The sequence below is a fragment of the Capricornis sumatraensis genome, chromosome 1, assembly GCF_032405125.1.
Source record: "Capricornis sumatraensis isolate serow.1 chromosome 1, serow.2, whole genome shotgun sequence".
Lineage (NCBI taxonomy): Eukaryota > Metazoa > Chordata > Mammalia > Artiodactyla > Bovidae > Capricornis > Capricornis sumatraensis.
Window position 1 is genome coordinate 95,874,488 of NC_091069.1, and position 21,780 is coordinate 95,896,267.

The 21,780-nt window shown below is 50.4% G+C and overlaps 1 protein-coding gene across 1 annotated transcript in view; it reads right to left on the bottom strand.

Moving 5' to 3' along the window:
* SLC4A5 (solute carrier family 4 member 5) overlaps positions 1-21,780 on the bottom strand; it is a 93,265-nt gene that overhangs the window by 17,798 nt on the left and 53,687 nt on the right. Inside the window, exons 4-15 of the mRNA XM_068974472.1 lie at positions 20,114-20,274; positions 19,047-19,199; positions 18,255-18,350; positions 15,771-15,826; positions 12,406-12,563; positions 11,580-11,667; positions 10,589-10,743; positions 10,004-10,225; positions 7,807-7,981; positions 5,652-5,785; positions 4,686-4,957; positions 104-162 (exon numbers count right to left, since the gene is read on the bottom strand). Coding sequence (XP_068830573.1) covers positions 104-162; positions 4,686-4,957; positions 5,652-5,785; positions 7,807-7,981; positions 10,004-10,225; positions 10,589-10,743; positions 11,580-11,667; positions 12,406-12,563; positions 15,771-15,826; positions 18,255-18,350; positions 19,047-19,199; positions 20,114-20,274 — 1,729 coding nt within the window. The remainder of the gene's footprint in view (positions 1-103; positions 163-4,685; positions 4,958-5,651; positions 5,786-7,806; positions 7,982-10,003; positions 10,226-10,588; positions 10,744-11,579; positions 11,668-12,405; positions 12,564-15,770; positions 15,827-18,254; positions 18,351-19,046; positions 19,200-20,113; positions 20,275-21,780) is intronic.

Below are 21,780 nucleotides of genomic sequence, written 5' to 3' on the forward strand. Positions count from 1 at the left end.
TGAATCAGGCCACCCTATGTTCACACACCTTTGCAATGTGATATCCACAGTTCTCCAACAGACAAAAACCCTTAAATGTCTGAAATAAGAGGAAAGGACTTACCAGAGAAGTGTTGGTATTTGGTGGCAGCGTGGCTGAAGCATTGAACAGGGTTGTATTCACTGCGGATGAGCAAAGGGCATGGGGAAGGGTCATCAGCTGCCGGGCGGGGAGCTTGCACCCCACCCCGGGCCCCGCCCGTTCATATTTCCTTCCAGTTCCTTAGGGCCAAAGACTGTTTTCATTGTGAGGGTAGCTGCCCTGCTTCACTCTTCTCACTTTGCCTGAGGAGGGACCTTAGGCCACAGTTCTGATAGACTAGCTGCATCAGGTTAGGACAGATCCTGTCTGATCTCAAAGGGCTAGCTTTAAAAACTGCTGCCAAGACAAAACGCTAACACAGGTGGGTAAATAATCTGCCTTATGGAACCCTACCACTCACCTGACCAATGTCTCTGCTCTTAGACTTTAAAAAACATTTTCAAAGAACTTACTCTTTGCCATGCGTTATGCCAAATGCTTAAACACATCATCTTGCTAAGTTCCTAAATCCCCAAGAAATCTCCCCATTTTAAAGATGAGGTAACTGAGGCCCAGAGAGGCTAAGTAACCTGCCCTTTGCCCAAGGTCACACAATTCCTACTCGAAGGAGCCACTATCTATCCCAGACAGGATGGCTGGAGCCGACACACCTCCCAGCTCTAGACAGCAAGCTTCCTTTCCTGCTCTGCTCCCTTTCAAATTACACTTCCCTTCTCTCCTGCGCTCTCCATATGTGTTTTGCTTTGGTTTTTTAGGTCAGCTGGGCCTGCAAGAACTTGTTTGATATCTTCCCTAATCTTCCCCTTAAATGCTTGCTGAGGAAAATTAAAGCTGGGTCCAGGACCTGAAGGAGAATCAGGACCCCAGAGGTGCTGTTCTCAGCCTTCACTCTGGATCCCTTGTCCGCGTTCCCCTGCCCCAGCCTCAGTGTCCCTGAGTGAGTGGAGCAGAGGAGGGTTCCTTTCAGGGGCCATGAGATGTGGCCATTTATTAAAAGGCAGCTTTGGAGGGCTGCTTGCTGCCATCTCTCTTGCTTCTGCCCTGCACAGATGAAGGAGCAGGGCCGGAGCCTCCTTGCCTTCCAAATGAAGGCTGACTCAGCTCTTCCTCTGTGGCTGACTTGAGCAGGAAGGAAGGAGGCCCAGCCAGCTGGCTGGCAATGACCTGAAATCCATCATAAGCCCCATTTGGCTCCTTCTAGCTCTGGTTAGGAACCCAGAGGGAAGAAGAGGCTATTCTTGAAGCATCCTGCAACCTCCAATAAACTGTCATGGGGTGGATGTGATCAAGGACCCTTTAATGTGGCCCATAATTGGGCATTTGGGGCTGGGAGTGGCTAAGGAATTCAGTCTTGACCCATAGCAGAATATTCTGAGAAGTTCTACAAACCCAGAGGTTTGTTACAATTATTCTGAAGAGAAATCAAGGACAGCTGCTGCCTTTCCTCACACGACTGACAGAAAGAACATGATGCGCAGTTAACAGTGGAGCAGAGAAGGCAGGCAGGAAGGCTGACTCAGGCTGCTCGCACAAATGCTACAGGACTCCCAGCTAACACCTGAGCTGGGCAGTGCAGCGCTGTTCAATTGCCCGAGTTGTCAGACCAGATTTTCCTTTGATGTCTTCTGCTTAAGCTTTATCATTCTTTGATATTGAGAACAATATAAGGTTTATTCGAAAGCCACTTGGAGATGAAGGTAGAACTATAACATGGAAAATCCCAGAAAAGGTCCAACTGTCAACTAGTTTTAAATTCCAGTGTTTACAAAGTGGTACTCACTTGGGATTGAAAGCAGCCAAGTCAGTGTATGCAGCATCCATAAATAGAATACAAATCAGTTACAATGGAAACAAGATTAAATTAAAAATAGTGCCCCCAAACAAGCTCTTACGATAAAGAGTGAGAGTGCTGTGGTCAAACTGGGTTTTGCAGTACCACTAGGATTACGGAACTATTAGAAAATGAGTGGCCCATGGACTGGAAAAGAAACCGTCTTAGTTATCTCCCTCACTCCAGCCTGCTAAACATCTAGAATCTTCCCTTTCATATTCCCCTAATCAAAACTAACTTGTCCTGTTTCCTGTTCCTTTGCTTTTCAGGAGGAAACGGAAAACCTAATCTCACTAGGGCTAGTTGCTAATAATGATTTGGTTTAATAGAGCTGTGGTTCTCAAACTTAAGCATGAGACTCGCCCAGAAGGCTTGTTAATATACAGCTGGCTCTGTCCCCCCAGTTTCTGATTCAGCAGGTCTGGGGTGGTACCTGAGAATCCGCATTCCTAACAAGTTCCCAGATAGTATTGATGATGCTTCTAGGGACCAACTTTGAGAACCAAGGCAATAGCATGACCTGAAAGAATGCAGTGACATCAGGGACCTGGGCCAGGCCAGGCCAGGCCAGATGCTATTTGGAGTTAGGTGGATTCGATAATGGTTCTCAAATCCTACCTTATATGTCATTTCATGCTTATATCCCCTGTTCCTGCTGCTGCTGCTGCTGCTAAGTCGCTTCAGTCGTGTCCGACTCCGTGCAACCCCATAGACGGCAGCCCACCAGGCTCCCCCGTTCCTGGGATTCCCCAGGCAAGAACACTGGAGTGGGTCTCCTGTTCCTAGGGAACCCCTATATTTGATTTCTCCTGTGGATAGATGATTCCCAGAATGTCCATATGACCTCAGAATTTGGATCATTTCTGAAAGAAATCGAGCACGTGTAGTTCTAAAAGCCATGTTTGTGGGAACATGTGTGTTTAATGCAATGGATCCGTAGTTCAAAGGGTGTGAGCAGAAAATGAAAGAGCCCCAGTGGGGCTTTGGCCCACAGAGGCAGGATTTGCTCTAGGGTATGATGACAAGAGCCAGCAGGTAGGATCTCCTCAGTCTCCTGGGCAGGCGACATGCCCTGGCTCAGGGTGAAGGACAGCTTCACCTCCTGCTGGATTTTAATGAAATACCTCAAAATTAATGATAGAGGAAAAAAAGAAAAAATTAGGTCTAGACATCTTTACAAATTCAGTGCAGTGACAGAGGGTGAGAGTGTACAACCAAAACCACATTCTCTGAGGTCAAAAAACTTTTATAAGTGAAGTCGCTCAGTCGTGTCCGACCCTTTGCGACCCCATGGACTGTAGCCTACCAGGCTCCTCCATCCATGGAATTTTCCAGGCAAGAGTACTGGAGTGGGTTGCCATTTCCTTCTCCAGGGGATCTTGCTGACCCAGGGATTGAACCCAGGTCTCCCACATTGCAGGCAGACGCTTTACCGTCTGAGCCACCAGGGAATCCCTAGCGTAAAGTCGAGGGCATGGTAATTGTGCAACAAATATTTTGGTTGACTTATGATCAATTATTTTTAATCAATCATAGGTATTAAGGTGCTGAACAACACAGTGTCTACTTATGTGCAATTCCAACCCAATCTGAGTATAGAAATGAAAATGTCACAAGCATCCCACGAGACCAGCGGCACTGATACCCGTCTTTTACAGCTAAGAAACTGGTGTGACCTTGGGTGTCTCTGGACCTCAGTTTGCTCTGTGAGTCCAGCCTGGTGGTGCTAGGAGATACGTGGATGTCCCTCTAGGCTCTGCTCTATAGCATCCTGGGCACTCTGGGTGCATCCCTCTGAGGGCTGCTAGGGGCGTGATTACGACTGTGAAGGAGGCCAGTGGTCCACGAATGGAAAGTCCTAACATTACAGATGATGCTTTTTTGGTCAGAAAGGAACTTCACAGGAGTGGCACTGAGTATTATCGGACTGACGTTGGTTGATTTAGCCTCCCACCCAGAGCGGGTGTCCTTTCTAAGATACCTTTGGCAGATGGATATCCAGGTAGTGTCCAAGCTGTTTGCTACTACCCGAGGGGACCCATACCTCTCAGGGGGGTGGCTCCCACCTCTGTAAGTTATACCTTGAATTCAGCCAGCATTTGGCTTCCTGGAGCTTTCATTCCTCAGCCTTCCTTCTGCATCTTATAGTTACACAGGCTGAGTCTGGCCCCTGTGTGACATGACAGTCCTTCTCTCATACCACTCTAAGATCTGGTTAACCCCAGGTTCTCCAATCATTCTTCAGTGACATGGTTACCAGGCTCTCCTCACCCTGACTGGCCCTCTACCCTGGACATGTCACCATCTGCAGGGATGCTCATCCTTCGGCTGTAAACACTGGCAGAGATGTGTCAGGGAGAGCTCACGGTGTCATGAACTCTTGTAACTTGGAGGGACTTGAGGTCCCATCAAATCTACCTCTGGCCTGACGCAGGAACCCCTGAGCAGCACTCCTGACGCTGCGCATCACCCCACGCTGAGGCCAAGCATGCCTTCTTCCTCTCCCGGGGTATCACTACCACTGCTCCCCCCTGATTATAACCCTGGGCTCTGGGATTTTGACACTCATTAGAGCTCTTGTCCCCTTGGATTCCTTCCAAAAACTGGTTTAAACTTGCTCCCTTGGGATAGAAAGCCCTTGGCTGAACTGCCCCTCCCAAGCTGCTTCACTCTCCTGCATTTGAGTAGAGAAACGGGGACAGAAGGGGTCTGGATGTTGTCAGGGAGTGGGTGGTGGGTGAGGCCCAGGGCACCTCTGTCAGCACCGGTCACCTGTGTCAGGGGCGACGCACTCGCATTTGTAGGTGGTGATAGAGTCAGGCTTAAAGTTCATGTTGATGGGGTAGTACTTGAAGGTACCGATCATCTTCTTGATGGCATCGTAGATGAAGATGAAGCTGATGAGGGTGGAGAAACCCTCCTCAGTGAAGCGGGTGATATACTTGATGACAAAGCTGGCATCTGTGGCCACCAGGATAAGGCACTGGACGGCCGAGTGCAGGCCAATCCAGAGGCGGAACTCCATGTAGTCCAGGCCGTTGCCTCTGGAAGGCAGAGGGAAGCGAAGACCTCCAGCCCGGGCTCTGGGCCGTGCTCAGCTCCCCAGACCCACCCTGGGGGGCTCATCTGCTCCTCCTGTGGCACAGACATCCCTCTAAGAACTACAAGAGGACTGGGACTGTGGGCAGGTCCTGGGTGGGGTTGTCTGGTCTTCGAGAGATCTGGGGCAAGGATCTCATGGGGTGGCAAAAAGGTGCTCACACATTTCTGTTCTGAAACATTTGGTAATAAACAGCCAGACTGAATGAAAACAGGGAATTTCAGAATGATCGAGCTGGAGCAGGCCTTAGAAATGGGCTCAGGCTGTAGGTGCAGCAACTGAGCCCTGAGCTGCCTGAGTCAGGATATAGCCTTCCAACCTCCACCCTGAAACATTTTATACACTTCATTGGCTTTCAAGTCATAATTGCTCACTTTGCTAGTGGTGTGAATGCTCTCTTCTTGTCTTGGCTGGATTTCTCCCTATGCGCTTTGCTAATATGCACTAAAATGGATTTAAGGCAGGTAGCGGAGGGGAGTCAGGACGGACCGCCTCGCAGCGCCTCCTAACAGTTTTGGTGCCTTCTCAGCCCGTCTCCCTCTCGGGGCTCCTCCCCTACCCCACCAGCCGCATAACTGCAGCAAGTGAGGAGCAGATGCGGCGGGAGGGAGGCGGGGTGGGGCAGGAAGGGCACCTACTTGCTGAAGTCGAAGAGGAGCTTCTCAAAGATGAGGATGGGTCCCGTGCTGCTGAGTATGATGAGAGGCTGTCCCGAGAAGAGGCAGAACAAGGAGCCAGCCATGGCAGTGCCCAGGAAACTCTCCATCACTCCCTGGGGGCACAAGGACTGTGAGGCTCAGTACAGGCATGAGAAGGGGCCTCTCCAACAAGCTGGAACCCAGCTATCTTGGCAAGGGCTCAGGCCACATTGCCTGTCCTTTGTCCCAGGTCCTCTCCTCCTCAAATTCTGCTCCCCATCTCTGACTCCACAACCTCCCACAGTTGCCAGCATCACTCTCCCTAATTCTAGGCCCCATATGACTTCCTTTTGGCACGCTAGGGCCTCAAATGGAGAAGGAAATGGCAACCCACTCCAGTAGTCTTGCCTGGAGAATCCCAGGGACAAAGGAGCCAGATGGGATGCCGTCTATGGGGTCGCACAGAGTCGGACATGACTGAAGCGACTTAGCAGCAGCAGCAGCAGCAGGGCCTCAAAAACAGGGCTGCCAATGGTTGTGCTTGTACCCCATGCCCATTTTACTCCCAGAGGACAGCCTATTCATCTACCCAGTCATTTTTTCATTCAAAGATCTAGTAGGTGATTTTAGAGATCAGATCATTCATTCATTCAAAATCCATTAAGGGCCAACTATGCATCAGGTATTGTGCTAGGTATTGAGGACCCACGGGCAAACAAGAAAATACATCTTCATTCTAGTGGGAGATATAGACAAGTAACTAGGCAATTTCCATACAGAAGAGTTTCTCAACTTCAGCACTACTTACATTTCAGGCTAGACCATTCTCTGTTGTGGGGCCGGGGGTGGGGGGATGCCCTGTGCATTGTAGGATGTTTATTAGCATCACAGTAGCACCTCACCTCCCAGTTATATTAACTCAAATTGTCTCTAGATGTTACTCAATGTCTCCTAGGGCTCAGAATCATCTTATTAAGAACCACTGCCAAGGGATGTGATAAGCTGGGATAAGATAAGGGTGTCACAGGAACACACAGCAGGAGTGAAGGGTGGTCAGGAAAGCCTCCCAAGAGGTAGCTAGACTGAAGCTGAGACCCCAAAATTGGGCCGAGAATAGACCAGGAGCATGTGTAAGTGGAGTGATGAGAGTGTGGTCTGGGCAAAGAGAACAGAGTGTACAGAGGCTGGAGCTGAAAGGGAGCCTGGCTTTGAAAAACTGAAAGATGATCAGGATTGATGGAAAACAATGCAGATGAGCAAGGACAGAAACCTGAGAAGGGGAATAAATGGGAGACGGGGCTTGAAAGGCAAGCAGGACCACGTCATGAGACCTACTGGGCAACCCCGGGATTCATGAGTCAAGGATGATGTGTGAATATCTGGGTCAACCATGGTCTTGCTCGTTGGCTGGGGTAGCATCAGGTCTGGAGGGAAGACAATAGATGGAATGTTGGTCCTGTGAGTTGGGGAATCCCAAGGGGCAGCGATATGGACATGCCCAGGAGGCAGTTGGATATTTAACCTGCTGCTCAGGAGCGTGGTGCGGGCTGGAGATAGGCACTCATTTCAATTTATCTAGGAAAACGGGTCTTCACCTTGGTGCTTGAGCTTTCCCGTGGTGCTATCCTGAAGGCCCCCATTAGAGAAGGCCCTTGTCTGGGTCTCAGTCTAGTGTCGCTGTTGAACTGTTTTCCCCAGGGAGACCTGTCTTACTGTCACGATAGACATTTCTAAAAATATCTAAACTTCAAGCTAATTATTTAAGGTTAGGTTTCTTTTTTTAAGTACAGGAGGAAGGTCACAATTATCCACTCAATTAATTGTGATGATTAAATTCATTCAAGCATCGGTGGGAAAAATATTAAATACCAAAGTAGATGATTTCCCCTTAAACATTTGATCTATTTATGTCATCTTTAAATTTTGTCTTTAGTAATATGACTTCGCTTCAGATTTTTCAATTATGTCAGCTTGCTATTATTATTATTACTATTTTTTGAAGTGTAAAGGATTGCAAAAAGTGATGAACTGCCCCTGAATGGTAGATGGAATCCTTACTTTGGTTCCGGGATTATGGCTTGTAGCTCCTTACCACCACCTTGTGGCAACATATTTTTCTGAGATTTGCACTCACGTCTCCAACTTACACACGCACCTGATAATTGTCAGTGGCATCTCCCAGAAGCCCACCAAAGGTGATCGCGTTGGTAATGCAGCCGAGGTAGATGAACAGGATGGCAGAGATGGACTGAATGTGGAAGCCATCGTAGAAGTCACTTGGGAACCAGGGCAGCTTCCTCTTGACATCAAGACACAGGCCACCGAAGAACCTGCTCAAGACAGGCCCAGGGATTGCTTTCTCACCACAAACACCAGTGTGGGGGCAGAGCTAGTCCCAGGAGCCTGCAGGGCAGCTTCCTCTTGACATCAAGACACAGGCCACCGAAGAACCTGCTCAAGACAGGCCCAGGGATTGCAGAGCTAGTCCCAGGAGCCTGCAGGGCATGTGGCAAGGAAGGGAACTTGACTAGGGATGGATAGAGGAAGGGATCTTTTCACCAGAACATTTCACACCAGGAAAGAATTATCTCCTTAGACCCAACATCTCCACTGGGAAGGGTGGTCACAGACAGCCCGAGTGGGAGAGGGAAGGCCTTATGGGGTCATGTCTTGGCGGCAGACCTAACATTCTACAGGGAATGAAACTCCTGGGGTCCAATGATGACTATCTTCCTTGTGTCCCTGATTATCTGCAGGATTTCTGTGCTTGGTAAATGTGTGTCCAGTGTTAGGAGGAGATGGAGAGATCCTGGTTTATAGCAGATTCATCAAGGGCAGATTCTGAACCTTATTTTATTTTATTTACTTCGTGGAACAAACAAGTGGGAAATTTAAGGTTTAGGGAGAGCGTTTATTGGGGACGCTATTCTCCAAAGCTCCAAACGCGGTGAGCAGGGTTTAGCATACAGCAGGGCTTTTCAACCTTGGTTCTACTGACATTTTAGGCTGGATAATCCTTTGTTAATGGGGAGGGCAGTCCTGTGCATCAGAGGACACTGAGCAGCATCCTTGGTCTCTATCTGCTAGATAACAGTATCATCTCCCCTCCAATTGGGACAAACCAAAAATGTCTCTGAAAATCGCCAGATGTCCCCTGGGTAAGGATCAGGGTAGGGAATGGGTAAAGTTGGGAAACACTGGCTGGCAGAGAGCCAAAGGCATATAAAACGTGACTCCCTTCTCAAAGTCATAGCTTTGCAGGACTGATTCTGTCCTTTCCTAAATTCAGATCAAACCAAGTTATTCTAAAAGCTGGCAAAGAAACCCAAACAAGCCAGGAAAATCTATTGTTTTCTTTTAAAACAAGTTTTTTGACTAGGTAACATAAGGTCAAAAAATTCAAAAGGTACTGTTATGGACTGAATTGTGTCCCCAAAAAAGATGTATCAAAATTCTAACCTGTAAATGTGACCTCATTTGGAAACAGAGTCTTTGCACATGAAATCAAGTTAAGACGAAGTCGTTACTGCTGCTGCTGCTGCTGCTGCTGCTAAGTCGCTTCAGTCGTGTCCGACTCTGTGCGACCCCATGGACGGCAGGCCACCAGGCTCTGCCGTGCCTGGGATTCTCCAGGCAAGAACACTGGAGTGGGTTGCCATTTCCTTCTCCAATGCAGGAAAGTGAGAAGTGAAATTGAAGTCGCTCAGTCGTGTCCGACTCTTAGCGACCCCATGGACTGCAGCCTACCAGGCTCCTCTGTCCCTGAGATTTTCCAGGCTAGAGTACTAGAGTGGGTTGTCGTTGCCTTCTCCGAAGACGGAGTCGTTAGGGGGACCCTAATCCAATATGACTGGTATCTTCAGAAGAAGAGGAAAATGCGATATGAAGACAGAAACACAGGCAGAACAGCATGCGAGGCCACAGGCAGGATGCACGGCCAGCAGCAGCAATGACTGCTGGCCGCAGGCAGCAGCTCGGGACAGGCAAGGAAGGAGTCAGAGGGAGCCTGGCCCTGCTGGCACCTTGATTTGGAATTTCTAGACTCTAAAACATCGAGAGAATCAATTTCTATTGTTTAAGCCACCTAGTCTGTGATATGTGTTGCCGCAGCCCTAGAAAACGAATACAGTTAACAGAGGGTGTGCTAAGAAAAGTCTGGGTTCCTTCACTTTATGCGCGCTTCCCCTTTCCTGTCGGATCCTGGAGGAGCTTTGCAGGCGAGGGAGGAAAAGCGTGCAGCGGTCAGACCCCAAGGCCTGAAGTGGGTGCAGCAGACAGAGGAGGAGAAGATTCCTAAAAGGAGCAGAGAAATCTGAGATAGCTGGAGTGGCCGGCAGGCCTGGAGTGGGCACCTTCCTGTCCAGATCAGCTCTTCCCCGATTTCATGCGCGGTTGGCATCTCTCCATCAGCCGCGCCGCTCCCTCCTCCGGCCCCGCCGCCGCCGCCGCCGCCGCCGCCGCCGCCGCCGCCGCCACCGCCACCGCCTGTAGCGCCGCCTCCAGCAGCCCCGCCGCCGCCTCCTGCCACAGAGCCGTTCATCTGGCCTAATTCAGTCGGGGAGAACACGGACTTCCTGGAAGGAGAAGAGGGACAGGGGGCAGGTAGGGCTCCCAATCCTACGAAGAACTCAGCACCCCCAGGACTGGCCTCATCAGGCTTAACCTCTTCAGCTACAATCATCAAATATCTTCAAATACAGAGAAAAATACATTAAAGGATCCAGCAATACCCCTCACAGGTCACCCAGGTTTTACAGATGCTCACATTCAGCATATTTGCTTCTGATTTTTTTTTTTTTTAGAGAAATAAAACTGGAGAAAAAAAAAGTATAAACCTGTGTATGTTGACGTCTTTTTTTAAACCCAAATAAGAAAGGAACAGACTGAAAGCTCCCTCTGGACGACTTCCCCACTTGCCACCGCTCATTCTCACACACCTCTTGTCAGCAGAAGGCACCTTCTTGGGTGGCTCAATTCGGATATTCGGGTCCCATTCTCCCGGGGGAAGCACGATGACCTCGTCCAGAAACTCATCAATCCCCGCGATCAGATCCTCTCGATTCCGGGCCTTGTAGGCCACGTCGCTGAAAAGCTGGCAGGGAGAGAGGTGTAGGAAGAGAGAGGGCCGCTGCCTTGCTGCCGTCCCCGTCTCATCCACCTCCTTGGGGCACACTGCATATACTTTCAAAGAAAGGTGCCTCCTGGGCCTGAAAGCCAGGTTTCTGTATTCCAGTCATCTGACCTGAGTTGAGTTACCTTCCTGCTCTCAGTTTCCCACAAAGCAAGCTCATCAGAAAGCCTGTGGACAGCCCAATCAAAGGAGCTCAGGTATTTTAACTCTGTTTTACGTCCCAGCCCTTCATCTTTGGAGGATCAGGCTGCATCATTCTGCACCATCTCCAGCATGTTCTTTCTGACTTTACAGATCTGATTGGGTCATGCTGGTTTTTAAACTCCCCTAGTCTCCCCATCACAGATGGTCAACTCTCAGCTCTGCCTACAGGCTCTGGCTCCTCTCTTTGGTGTCACCTTCTGCTTTTGAAACCCTTCCACTGAGCCTGTATCAAACCACTCCCATCCAGCTCTCCATCTCTGAGCCGTGGCCCTGGTTCCCTTTGCCTGGAATGCCTGCCTCCTAAGCTTGTGCTCATCCTTAACTGTGAAGCTCCATCATGTGTGAAGGGCCCCCTGACTGCCTGGGCAGTTGGTATGTGGTTCACTCTTGGGTGGTTGGGCTATGTCTCCCACTTGATTGGTGCTCCTAAAGGGCAGTGACTATTCCCTCGTTGTCATAATCCTCACACCTGCACAGGACCTGGCATACAGGAGATGCTCAAATGTGACTGTTGAATAAGTGAATGAATGAAGGCACAATGTTTGATGCAGGAGCCCTGACATTCAGGAGTACCTGCTTCTCGTGGCACTTACGTCATCCACCATGAGGGTTGCAATGGCACGGCCAATTTCATTGTAGGATTTTGCTCTCCCAGAGGGTCCCAGCAGTATGAACAGAAATCTGCAAAGAAGATGGAGGAGGAGGAGGAAAGCAAGAAGGAAAAATAAAACCAGATGGAGAGAAGGATTTTCTGGTCCGAAATAGTATCCATTCTCAGCTTTTTAACTGACCATAAACATCTCCCATATTCGCTCCCATGAATCCCATATTTGCTTTGGAGATACATTCCTCTTCACTTCTGCCTAGGCATCCTCACCATGCCCTGGTGTCCCAGAACTCACCCAACAACCCCCCTCCCACTTGGCTGCTGCTGCTGCTAAGTCGCTTCAGTCGTGTCCGACTCTGTGCGACCCCATGGACGGCAGGCCACCAGGCTCTGCCGTGCCTGGGATTCTCCAGGCAAGAACACTGGAGTGGGTTGCCATTTCCTTCTCCAATGCAGGAAAGTGAAAAGTGAAAGTGAAGTCGCTCAGTCGTGTCTGACTCTTAGAGCCCCCATGGACCACAGCCCACCAGGTTCCTCCATCCATGGATTTTCCAGGCAAGAGCACTGGAGTGGGGTGCCACGGCCTTCTGGAGTGGGGTGCCGTCGCCTTCTCCGCTTGTTGGCTACTTCTTGTCTATGATTATTTTAAATATACTCTACAAACCTCTTCTCCAGTCAGATCTCCCTCCCCAGCCAGTTCCCTAGTTTTCCTTCTTCATTTTAGGGGTGTCTCCAGCAGCACTGCTGGCTAACTGCATGGACAGCCGGCCACCTGAGGGTGAGTGTGGTGGGTGGATGTCAACGGTTCTCACCTGGTAGGCACAGGCACCTCGGTCACACCTCCCAGCATGGCTGACTGGATGAGACGCACGAAAGCGATGAATGGCTGGTCCAGGAAGTCCACCTCGCCCACAAGCACGTTGGAGGCTTCTGAGTCCTTGGGGATCTTCTTCATGAATTTGTTTTTCCGCTGGTCAGTGAGGGGGACATGAGATACCCATGGGTACTCATACACAGTGGTTTTGGCTCTTACTCAGCTCATTCAGACTACTCTGGAGGCCTAACCTTACAAAATTCTCCCAGCGTTTCTCTAGAGACCGAAGGAAATAGCCCAACACTCTCCTGCAGTCTGCAGATGAGGAAACTCAAAGTTGCTTAACCCCAGGGACCAGCTAAGCCTTTCGTAGATGGGAAGGAGCAGGCAATGACTTGACCCCCCCATACTTCCTTGTTCTACTGAAGTATGAGCTGAGGGGTCAGAGAAGAGAGCCAGGCTTGCTGGACAGCAGGTCTCATCCCCCAGCCGCAGCTCAAGCAGATGGGGGTCTTGGCTCATATACTCCATTGCCTAGCCCTTCGTCTTTTCCCTCACCCTAGTGGCTATGGGAGGAACAAAACCATCCTGATGGGCAGAGTGGACGGACTTTGTTTTCTCTTTGCCACCAGCATTCCGGCTGATGGGAATCCCTGTACCTGTGAATCCAAGTCTATGGGAGACTTTTGTGCCCCCAAGTCACCCCCAGGGAACCTCCCAGGAAACTCATAGCTTCTGAGCCTTTCCAGCTGAGACTATTGAAGTGCCCTCCAGCCAGTCCCTCCGGCTGGTGTTTATTTAGGGCAGAAAGGTCAAATAGGCAGAGTGAGTTCGGTCTGATGTGAGAGGTGCTGGAGACAAGCCCCCTGCCCACTCTCTGTGGTTATGACTTCCATTCTATGAATAAGACACTGATTCCTCCCAAGACCTCTCAGACAAATAAAACACCCAGGGGTGGTCACATACATGCTCTTCTTCATCTTGAACATCTTAGGGTGCATTAGGTTTTCAGATCACTTTCCCTCTAGGTAGCAAGAGGTGGGCGAGGGACAGATACAGTTTCAGAGAAAGAGGTGGGGAGGGGTATTTGGGTAGCACAGGGCTGGTGGGAGTGCATAGTAGCTGACAAAGGAAGAAAGGGCCCAGGAGGAGCAGGCAAGTGCTTCAGAGAGATCCTTGGGTGCCACAATTTTGCCACCCACTCCCCACCTGATGGGAGTCTCTCCTGGGAGCACAGAAGCTCAGTGAAGATAAGTTCCGCTGTCCCTGGAGAGGGGTCAGATGTAGGCATGGGCATGGCCAACAGGTCTTACCCCTTTGGGCCCACAGCCATTTCCTGATTTGACTCATGGAGTGTGTGATACAGACTGGGCTGGGGCCCTGCCAGCACTCGATAAGGCTCTGTGAGTAAGGGCTGCACCCTTATAATCTCCTAAAACCACTCAGAAACATAAAACTGTCTATAACCACCCAGGAACAGCACCAAGGACCCTAATGTAGTGAGAAGAAGCAACAGCAGGTGTTAAAGGGAGGGCCAGAATCCCCAGGACTCAGAAGGTCCCTTTGTCCCAAGCTCTGTCAGCTGATTCATAAGCAGGTTCTTCAGGATGGAGGGCTGAGCATGCCAGGGCAGCCACTGTGCCCCTGCCAACTCCATGTCCCTGGGCACCAGGCAGGGAGAAGCTCTAGGGGACTGGAGGAGAGGTCGGTGGTAGGCGTGTCCTGGAGAACAAGGGTTTGGAACCACAGTGCTCTGGGATAGCCCAGGTAGCATGTGTAACCGGGAGCAGAGAGGAGCGAAAACAGGGCCTGCGGTCCCAGTAAGGAGGCGGGGGTGGTAGTACCCCAGCAATGGACCGTGAGAGCGTTCTGGCTGGGCGATGGTCTGGACGTGGGCCTGTCTAACCAGGGTCCTGCTGACCCCACTGCCTAAACCCGGGGGACTCTAGTCCAGCTCTGCCAAGTCACTGCACATGGCCACACTGTCTGAATCCATCTCTGCCCACTGGGAACTCACTGGAACTCAGGGCTGATGTGGAGTGGTAAAAAAAAAAGATGCACCTAAAGAAGCCCTCTGTTGTACAAAACTGCTGTCCCCACAACGAGTCAACTGCTGCTACAAACACTGAGAAGCAGCATCCTACAACCGCTTAGGAGAACTGGACGCTGGGGCCTGGTGTTGGGCTCCAGTCCCTCAGTTAAAGGCAGCTCTGCTTGGGGAAGGTAGTGGATAGTATTCTTGTCACCACTTAGGCAGTAAAAAAATAGGTTGTGAAAAACTTTCACTAGCCAGTGCTTTCTTGTCATGGCTCAACTAAGTGGGGTTCTTCTCTAAATAATATTCCAGGGCACTCATTCCTAAGTCAGCCCCAAATTAAGGGCTCTAGAGTCAGACTGTCTGGATCAAATCATGGCCATGCCACCTTTCAGCTGCGTGAACTTGGGCATATTATTTCACTCTTTTATGCCCTCATCTGTAGAGGGAAGATGGCATCGTACCCTCATGATGCGCAGGAAATGCCCCGCACGGTGTAGTGCATCCAATATGCGGACCTCAAATGGTGGTTGGCGTTGTTCTTGTTGTTTTATAAATATTCTGGCCACCAAAAGGCCATCCAGACACTGACTTCACTGACTTGAGGGAATGCTTTTGTTTTGCCTTCTCCCAAACTTGGGGCTGCCTGAACCCCGGAAGTCGCCCGAGCTCTTGAGAAGTTGGTACCAACTTTCAGATGCCCTTCCTCACCTTCCTTTCCACTCCTGGGGGCACAGGCAAGGGGACCTTGAGACCTTCTGCCCCTGAGGTGTGAGTGTTTGGAACTGAGGGCAACTTCCTGTACGCTTCCCTCAGGGGCATAGTCATGGGGCTCCCAGGCTGTTTGCGGGCTTCTGACCTTATCAAGGTTTCAGCCAAGCTGGTGAGAAACAAGAATTGACTTTATCCAGCACCAGCCAAGGAGAAGATACACTATTGTGCAGTCCAGCCGATTCACTATCATTAATGTCTCCATGGGGAGGCCCTACTGCTTCTCTACCCACCCGAGTCCCCGCTTCATCATCCAAAGTGCTCGTGGGTGGGGGTCATGGCAGAGGCAAACCGTGTGGCAGTCTCTTCAATAAATCCCCAGTTCAAGGACCGCTGACACCTCATCTGATCACATCTCTCTGTCCCCAGGGCCTAGCACACAGCCCCAGTGATGGATTGTCAGTCACCATGGCTGCCCAGAGCCCCACCTGTGTCCTTCCTGGGGACCCCACTTTTTCATGGGACCAGAGTTTTGCCCATAGGTTTCCCCACCCCTAAAACCAAAGACTTCTTCCTGCCCTGGCCCTCTGCTGCAGCCAAGGGCAGGGGTTTTCTACCTGGTCGGTATTTGGGGTGAGAGAAATATCATTCATGCTTCTGCTCTGGGCGTGACCTAGGAGAAAAGGGAAAGAAGGTCCATCAGGGGAGACGGGTTCTCGCAGAACCCTTTCTCTTGGTCTCTACACAGGCTTGTTCCATCTTCACAACCAAAGCAACCTCCCCCGTTGTCCTGCAGCCCCTATCAGCTAGCATCCTCTCTCTTTTCTTCCTTTCAATGGCAGCTTTCTTAGAAGAGTTGCTGGACCCCAGGTTCTACTGCTTTCTTCTCCCTCCTCAATATGCTACTCTCTGGTCCCAGCCCGCTGCCCTGCCTTCTTAGAGACTAAGATATCTGCTCTGCACAGGTCCTGCGGGTGGGGAGGGACACGGACGCCCTACTGGGTGAGGAGCCAGGCGTCAGCAAGCTTCGTCTCTGTTGGAGAGAGGAGAGCAGTTTCACGTCTGTCTGCCCTGACCCATGGGAGTCTTTAAAGAAGGCTGGGGATTTGGGCTGGCAGAGGGGAGGTAGGTGGGGCTCCCCAGGGCCGACAGTTCCTTGCTGCATGAAGGCAGGAGAAGGCCACCTCTCATTTCCCACCAGCAGCCAAATCCAGCGAGCCCTTTCAGGCTTTCTGTGGCCTCTGGAATCCCTGTACTGCCAGACCTCTGCTATCCTTTATTTCCATCCAGGATCCTCTCAGCCTGGGCTTTTCTCAGGGCCTTGCTTTGCACTCAAACCCTTCAGAGCACTGACGCCCTCCTCCTTGCTCAATCCCATCCACTTCCGATTCTTCCCCATCTACATTTGTGCCGGGGATGCCCAGGTTGTATCTCCAGCCCAGATCTCTCCCCTAAGCTCCAGATTTCTCTGAGCAGCCCCGCCTGGCACCTCAGACTCCACACAGTAGGAAACAAAACCCGTTGTCTTCCATCAAATCACACTCCCTCTATAGACCCTAGATCACCCAGTGCCCTATCCCACGTGTTCACGGGCAATCAGAGCAGACCTTGGAGCCAGCTTCAACTCCCCTCTCTTCCCTTTTCCCACTTCCCACCATTCGCTGAATTCCACCAGCATCCTTCTCTTTCCAATCTTGCTCTCGCTGCCTGAACACAGCCCTCATCTCTTGCTCCCAGTCATTCAGTCCCTTCTAGCTTATTTCTGATCATGACATGTGCCTGCATCAGACTTCTCAGGAGAACTCATTACCCTCAGAATAAAGGCCGGGACCTTTTTCAAGACACATAGGCCCCCTTCGATTCGGACCCTCTTTCCTTTATATCCTACATCCCTGGTGAACGGAAGCACTGTTTCCCCATACATGCGGTGCCCTTCACAGCGCCTTCCCTTCACCTGCTGTGTGTTCCCTTTGTTCTAAAGACCATGCTACTGGAAGATTTCTATTTATTCTCCAAGACTCAGGCAAGTGTCTCTTCCTCTCTGAGCCTTCCCAGGTGCCGTCTTGTGGTGGGGGTGGGGGTGGGGGTGGGGGTGGCGGTGTGTGCACACAAAGCTGTAACCACTTATTCATGTCTTTTATCCAGGTTCCCACCATGGCAACGTTGGCACAGGACGACTTCATACACAGTGAATAAATGAGCAGAAGGCTCATATGCCAAAGCCACTCACAGCCTCTGACTGCCAGCACTGCTCTGTGGAATAACCAAGACCAGGGAGACTAAGCGCATCCGGGGTCACTGAGACTGTTCTCAGAAAAGACCGCGGCACAGCCCAGCTGTAGCTCTGGTCACATCGCCACTGCGGTCCTGAAGCACTCCCCTGGCCTGGTCAGCGGCGCAGCCCTGGGCTGTGCTTGTTCATACCTTGTCATTTTAGTGAAAGTGCGTAAAGGAAAATACTCCTTTGCACTGCTTTTTATTTTCACTTCCCAAATTCCCTCCTTTTTTTTTTTTTTTTTTTTGCCTCATGGTTCACCCGTCTGTCCATCCTGACAAACTGCCTGACAGAGCGCGGTCTGTGGCCGTGCCCCGCCCAGGCCCCCGTGGGGGCTGCAGCTCCCCCAGTGTTTCACTTCGGGGGGCCAAGACTGTCAGGCAGGATGACAACATCCTCCGACTGTCCTGGAGGAAAAGCTGGGCTGCAAGACAGATCTAGCCTGCTTTAAATCCTGTTTCTAGGAAGACTTCTCACCAAAAACGTGATTGATGATTAGTGTGGTGACAACAAAGCCTTAGACCAAGTGAAGGACGCCCAGATCCTTCACATGGGACTGGACTTGCTTCAGAGCACACGGGACTGGGTATTAGGACAGGACTTGATTTAGAGTTGCATTTTTTGGAATAATTATCTAGAAAATTTTGGTAGTAAGTTAGACAATGAGGGCAGCCCAGGGTTTAGGGTGAATGCTAGATTTCTTCTGACACCTGAGAATTCTAGACAGACCCTGGTCTTTACCTCCTCTGCTATGACAAGTGTGAAAATTGACTTCAGAGTGCCCCCAGCCAGAACGAAGGGGCTGCACCGTGGCGGAGAAACTCACACAGACGGCCGTAATTCGCACTTTGCCGCACCCTCAGGTCCTCAGTGGAGTGGTGTAGGCTCGGGCCGGGCTTGGGGCTCCGGGCTGGGCTTCGACCTGGGAGGCACGGAGGGATTTAACTCCAGCAGACCTGCTGCAGTGACGCACATTAGCACAGTCCTCATTTACAATCACTTCACCTGAATAAAGCTAGGCTACAGGACAGATCTCTTCCCCTTCGAGGAAGAAAGGATGGTTCGGTTGTTTTGGATTTTGTTTTTTGTTTTTCAGAATCTTTTGAAGCAAGTGGATAGTGTGACTGTGATTAGAGAAAAGACCTGTGCTGTTGAAAGTGGGATAGCTACACAGTTGATTAAATAGGCATCAGGTGTTGTAGATGACCTAGGTTCACTCCTGATTCCACAACTACTGATCATTGGACCCGAGGCAAGTAACTTAACCTCTCCATGCCTCAGCCTCCCACCCTGGGGGTGGTGAGAACAATTGCTGGTCAGGGGCCTCTTGTGAGGATGACGTGAGTTTACACCTAGGGAGCACTCCTGCCTGGAGCAGGGTAAGTGCTGGTATGTACCTGCTGCAGGCTAAACGTTTTCCACTTTAAAATAATTGATCTACAGAGATTCCTCAAGTGTTTTCAGCTAGCAGCATTATCAGTTTTGTACTGATTCCGGCACTTATCTGACAGGTCCAGCGAGGCTAGAGTCTGGGCATCTCGACTCTGGGATATCAAGAGTGGAGGGTTGGAGATTTGAGATGCATGCAGAGGACAAGTGTTATGGCCCAACTCACTGCTGGTGGAGGAGACCGCCTTTCCAATGTCGGCCAAGGAGCGGTGGATGGGCTTTGTGGTTTGGTGGCGGTGTTTCCTCAGGAGGACGTAGCTGACCCTCTCGCGGAGCTCTGGACGAAGGAGGCCATCCTCAATTTGCTTCTCAATGACGTCGTCTAAGTGGGAAACAAACACGCCTTGTCCACGGGGGACAGAATGACCAGGGGTGTGGGGGTCTTCAGTTTCACCTGTTATTTGTGGGATTAAAAGTGAACTAAAGGAGGCATGGAAGGTAGAAACAGTTCCAACCTTTGCCACAAACTGAAAATTTGGACCAATCATGAACCTTCAGGCTCCTTATAGGTAGAAGCGTGTGTCTGTGGGAGTTCGTGCATGTGTGTGCATGTGGGTGCATGTGTGCAGATGTGGTTCATGTGTGTGCATGTGGGTGCATGTGTGCAGATGTGGTTCATGTGAGTGCATTGTGGGTGCGTGTGTGCACGCATGTATGGGTATAGGATTCTCTGCTCTATCAATAATATTGTGGAAAGTAAATGAAATTGTAACCATGAAAGACCCTAAGAAGCACAAGGTACTATGCCAAGTGGTTTTAGTCCCAGTGTGAATTCTTTTTAGAAAAGTATTTGGGGCAGCATACTTCTGGTAAAACTGAATGTGCTAAAACAAAATTCACAAGGAGTTTTAGGGACAGTAAGGCAAGCTACTCCTTTCCTTTGTCACTCCATCAAACGAGAGCTAATTTCCTGAAGATGAGTGATGATCCATTTACCCTGATAAGAAACAGGTTGCCATGGCAATGGGTGTCTCCAACCAGGCTCAGAAGTGCTCTCCCTTTCGTTCCATTGCTGAATGGCATTTCAGAGGCTGATCTTGCCCTCTCTATAGGCATCTGAAACTAGGAGCAACCGTGACGCTGCTTTGGGAGCATCAGACCCCAAACCTGGTCTCCGCAGAATTAGGCAGGCATCAGAGGTGGGCATGCCACCTAGACCAAGGGTGGGCAAGAGATGGGGCAGGGGGAGGGGGATGTTGCCCTGGTTTGCGGGGGCCACAGCAGTCCTTGCCTCACCTATGATCTGTGGTAAGGAGCCACCGTCCAAATCCAGCAGCACGGTTCCCGTCTGCAGGCAGGTGCGGAGCTCAAAGAGGCTGTGCAAGGACAGTGTGGACACGTGGGGCTTGCTCCAGCGTTCGCCTCCTTCCTCTACCTTTTCTTCAAACTTTATCCACCTGGAGAGGTAAGGATGGGGCTCAGCATGGCCTTTGCCCTCAGGAGGCGCCCCAAGCTGGGCCGCTTCAGGAGAGGGATGCTGGCTTGCAGGTCATGCTCTGCACGTTGTAGGGGCATTGGCCCTCTACTCGCAGGCAGAGGGTCTCCTGGGGACTCATCCCTCACTCCTGATGTGGCCATGCTCAGGGCAAGGTGGCAGCAGAGAATGACCATAAATGGGTGTGAAAACTATTCTTTTTTTTTTTTCCCTTTTATTTTCTAATTGGAGGAGAATTGCTTTATTGGATTTGTTGCAAAGTTGGATTTGGTGATGGTGACACAACTCTGCACATTTACTAAAAATCATTTAATTAATGCGCTTAAAACAGGGGAACTTTATGGTGTCCTACAATAATAGAGCTCTTTACAAAACAAACCAGCCACTGGAGCCTAGTTGCCTGTCTACTGGTCACATGTGTTTTCAGTGCCTGTCTTATGAGGGTATGGTTTGCTGGGAGAGGGGATCGTTTCCCCACAGTTCCACTGTAGGGCCTGAGGTTTCCATGAATCACACTCAGATTTTGGTTCGGAAAGTTCAGGGTAAAATCCAAATGTAATTTATGGGAGGAAAGAAATTAAACCAAAGATGTGTAAGAATTTGTCCTTTCTAGAAGCCTCGGGATCATAGGCTGAGGGGGTGGCCACGTGGGAAGGCCTCGGGCCACTGGCAGAGGCAGCGCTGGCCTGTAACTCCTCTGCAGAGGGCAGCACTGGACAGCCTGTAGAGCCACAAGGAGGCAGAGACTCCTGGCTGGAGAACTGCTAGCTCAGTTTTATTTAATATTGACCTCAAATTTCTGAGTAGCTTCAAACTATTCCAGTCAAAACCCTATGGGAATGTTTCTGGGCTGTGACTAGCTCTAAAGTTCCTCTGAAAAAGAGGATAGTTGGGGAATGTCAGAGAATAGTTAGGGAAAGTCTAAAAAAGAAGAATGGGGATGGGACATGCCTTTAGCAGATATAAAAACTTACTGAAAACCTTGAGTAATTAAAGCATTATAATTCCAGCCCAGATATAGACAAAGGGATCTAGAAAACAACAGCCCAGAAATATACCTGAGCCCCCATGGGGGTCTGGGTTTTGATGGAGGAATTGTTTAAAAGTCCACTAGGGACTACCTTGGAGAAGGCAATGGCACCCCACTCCAGTACTCTTGCCTGGAAAATCCCATGGATGGAGGAGCCTGGTAGGCTGCAGTCTATGGGGTCGCACAGAGTCAGACACAACTGAAGCGACTTAGCAGCAGCAGCAGCAGCAGCAGGGACTACCCTGGTGGTCCAGTGGTTAATAGTACTCCTTCCAATGCAGGGGACAAGGGTTCAATCCCTGCTCAGGGAATTCAGATCCCATGTGCCAATGGGCAACTAAACCCATGCACCACAACCATGCACTGCTTTTAGAGAAGCCTGTGTAAAATGAAGAGGCCACGTGCTGCAATGAAGACCCAGCACAACCAATAAATAAA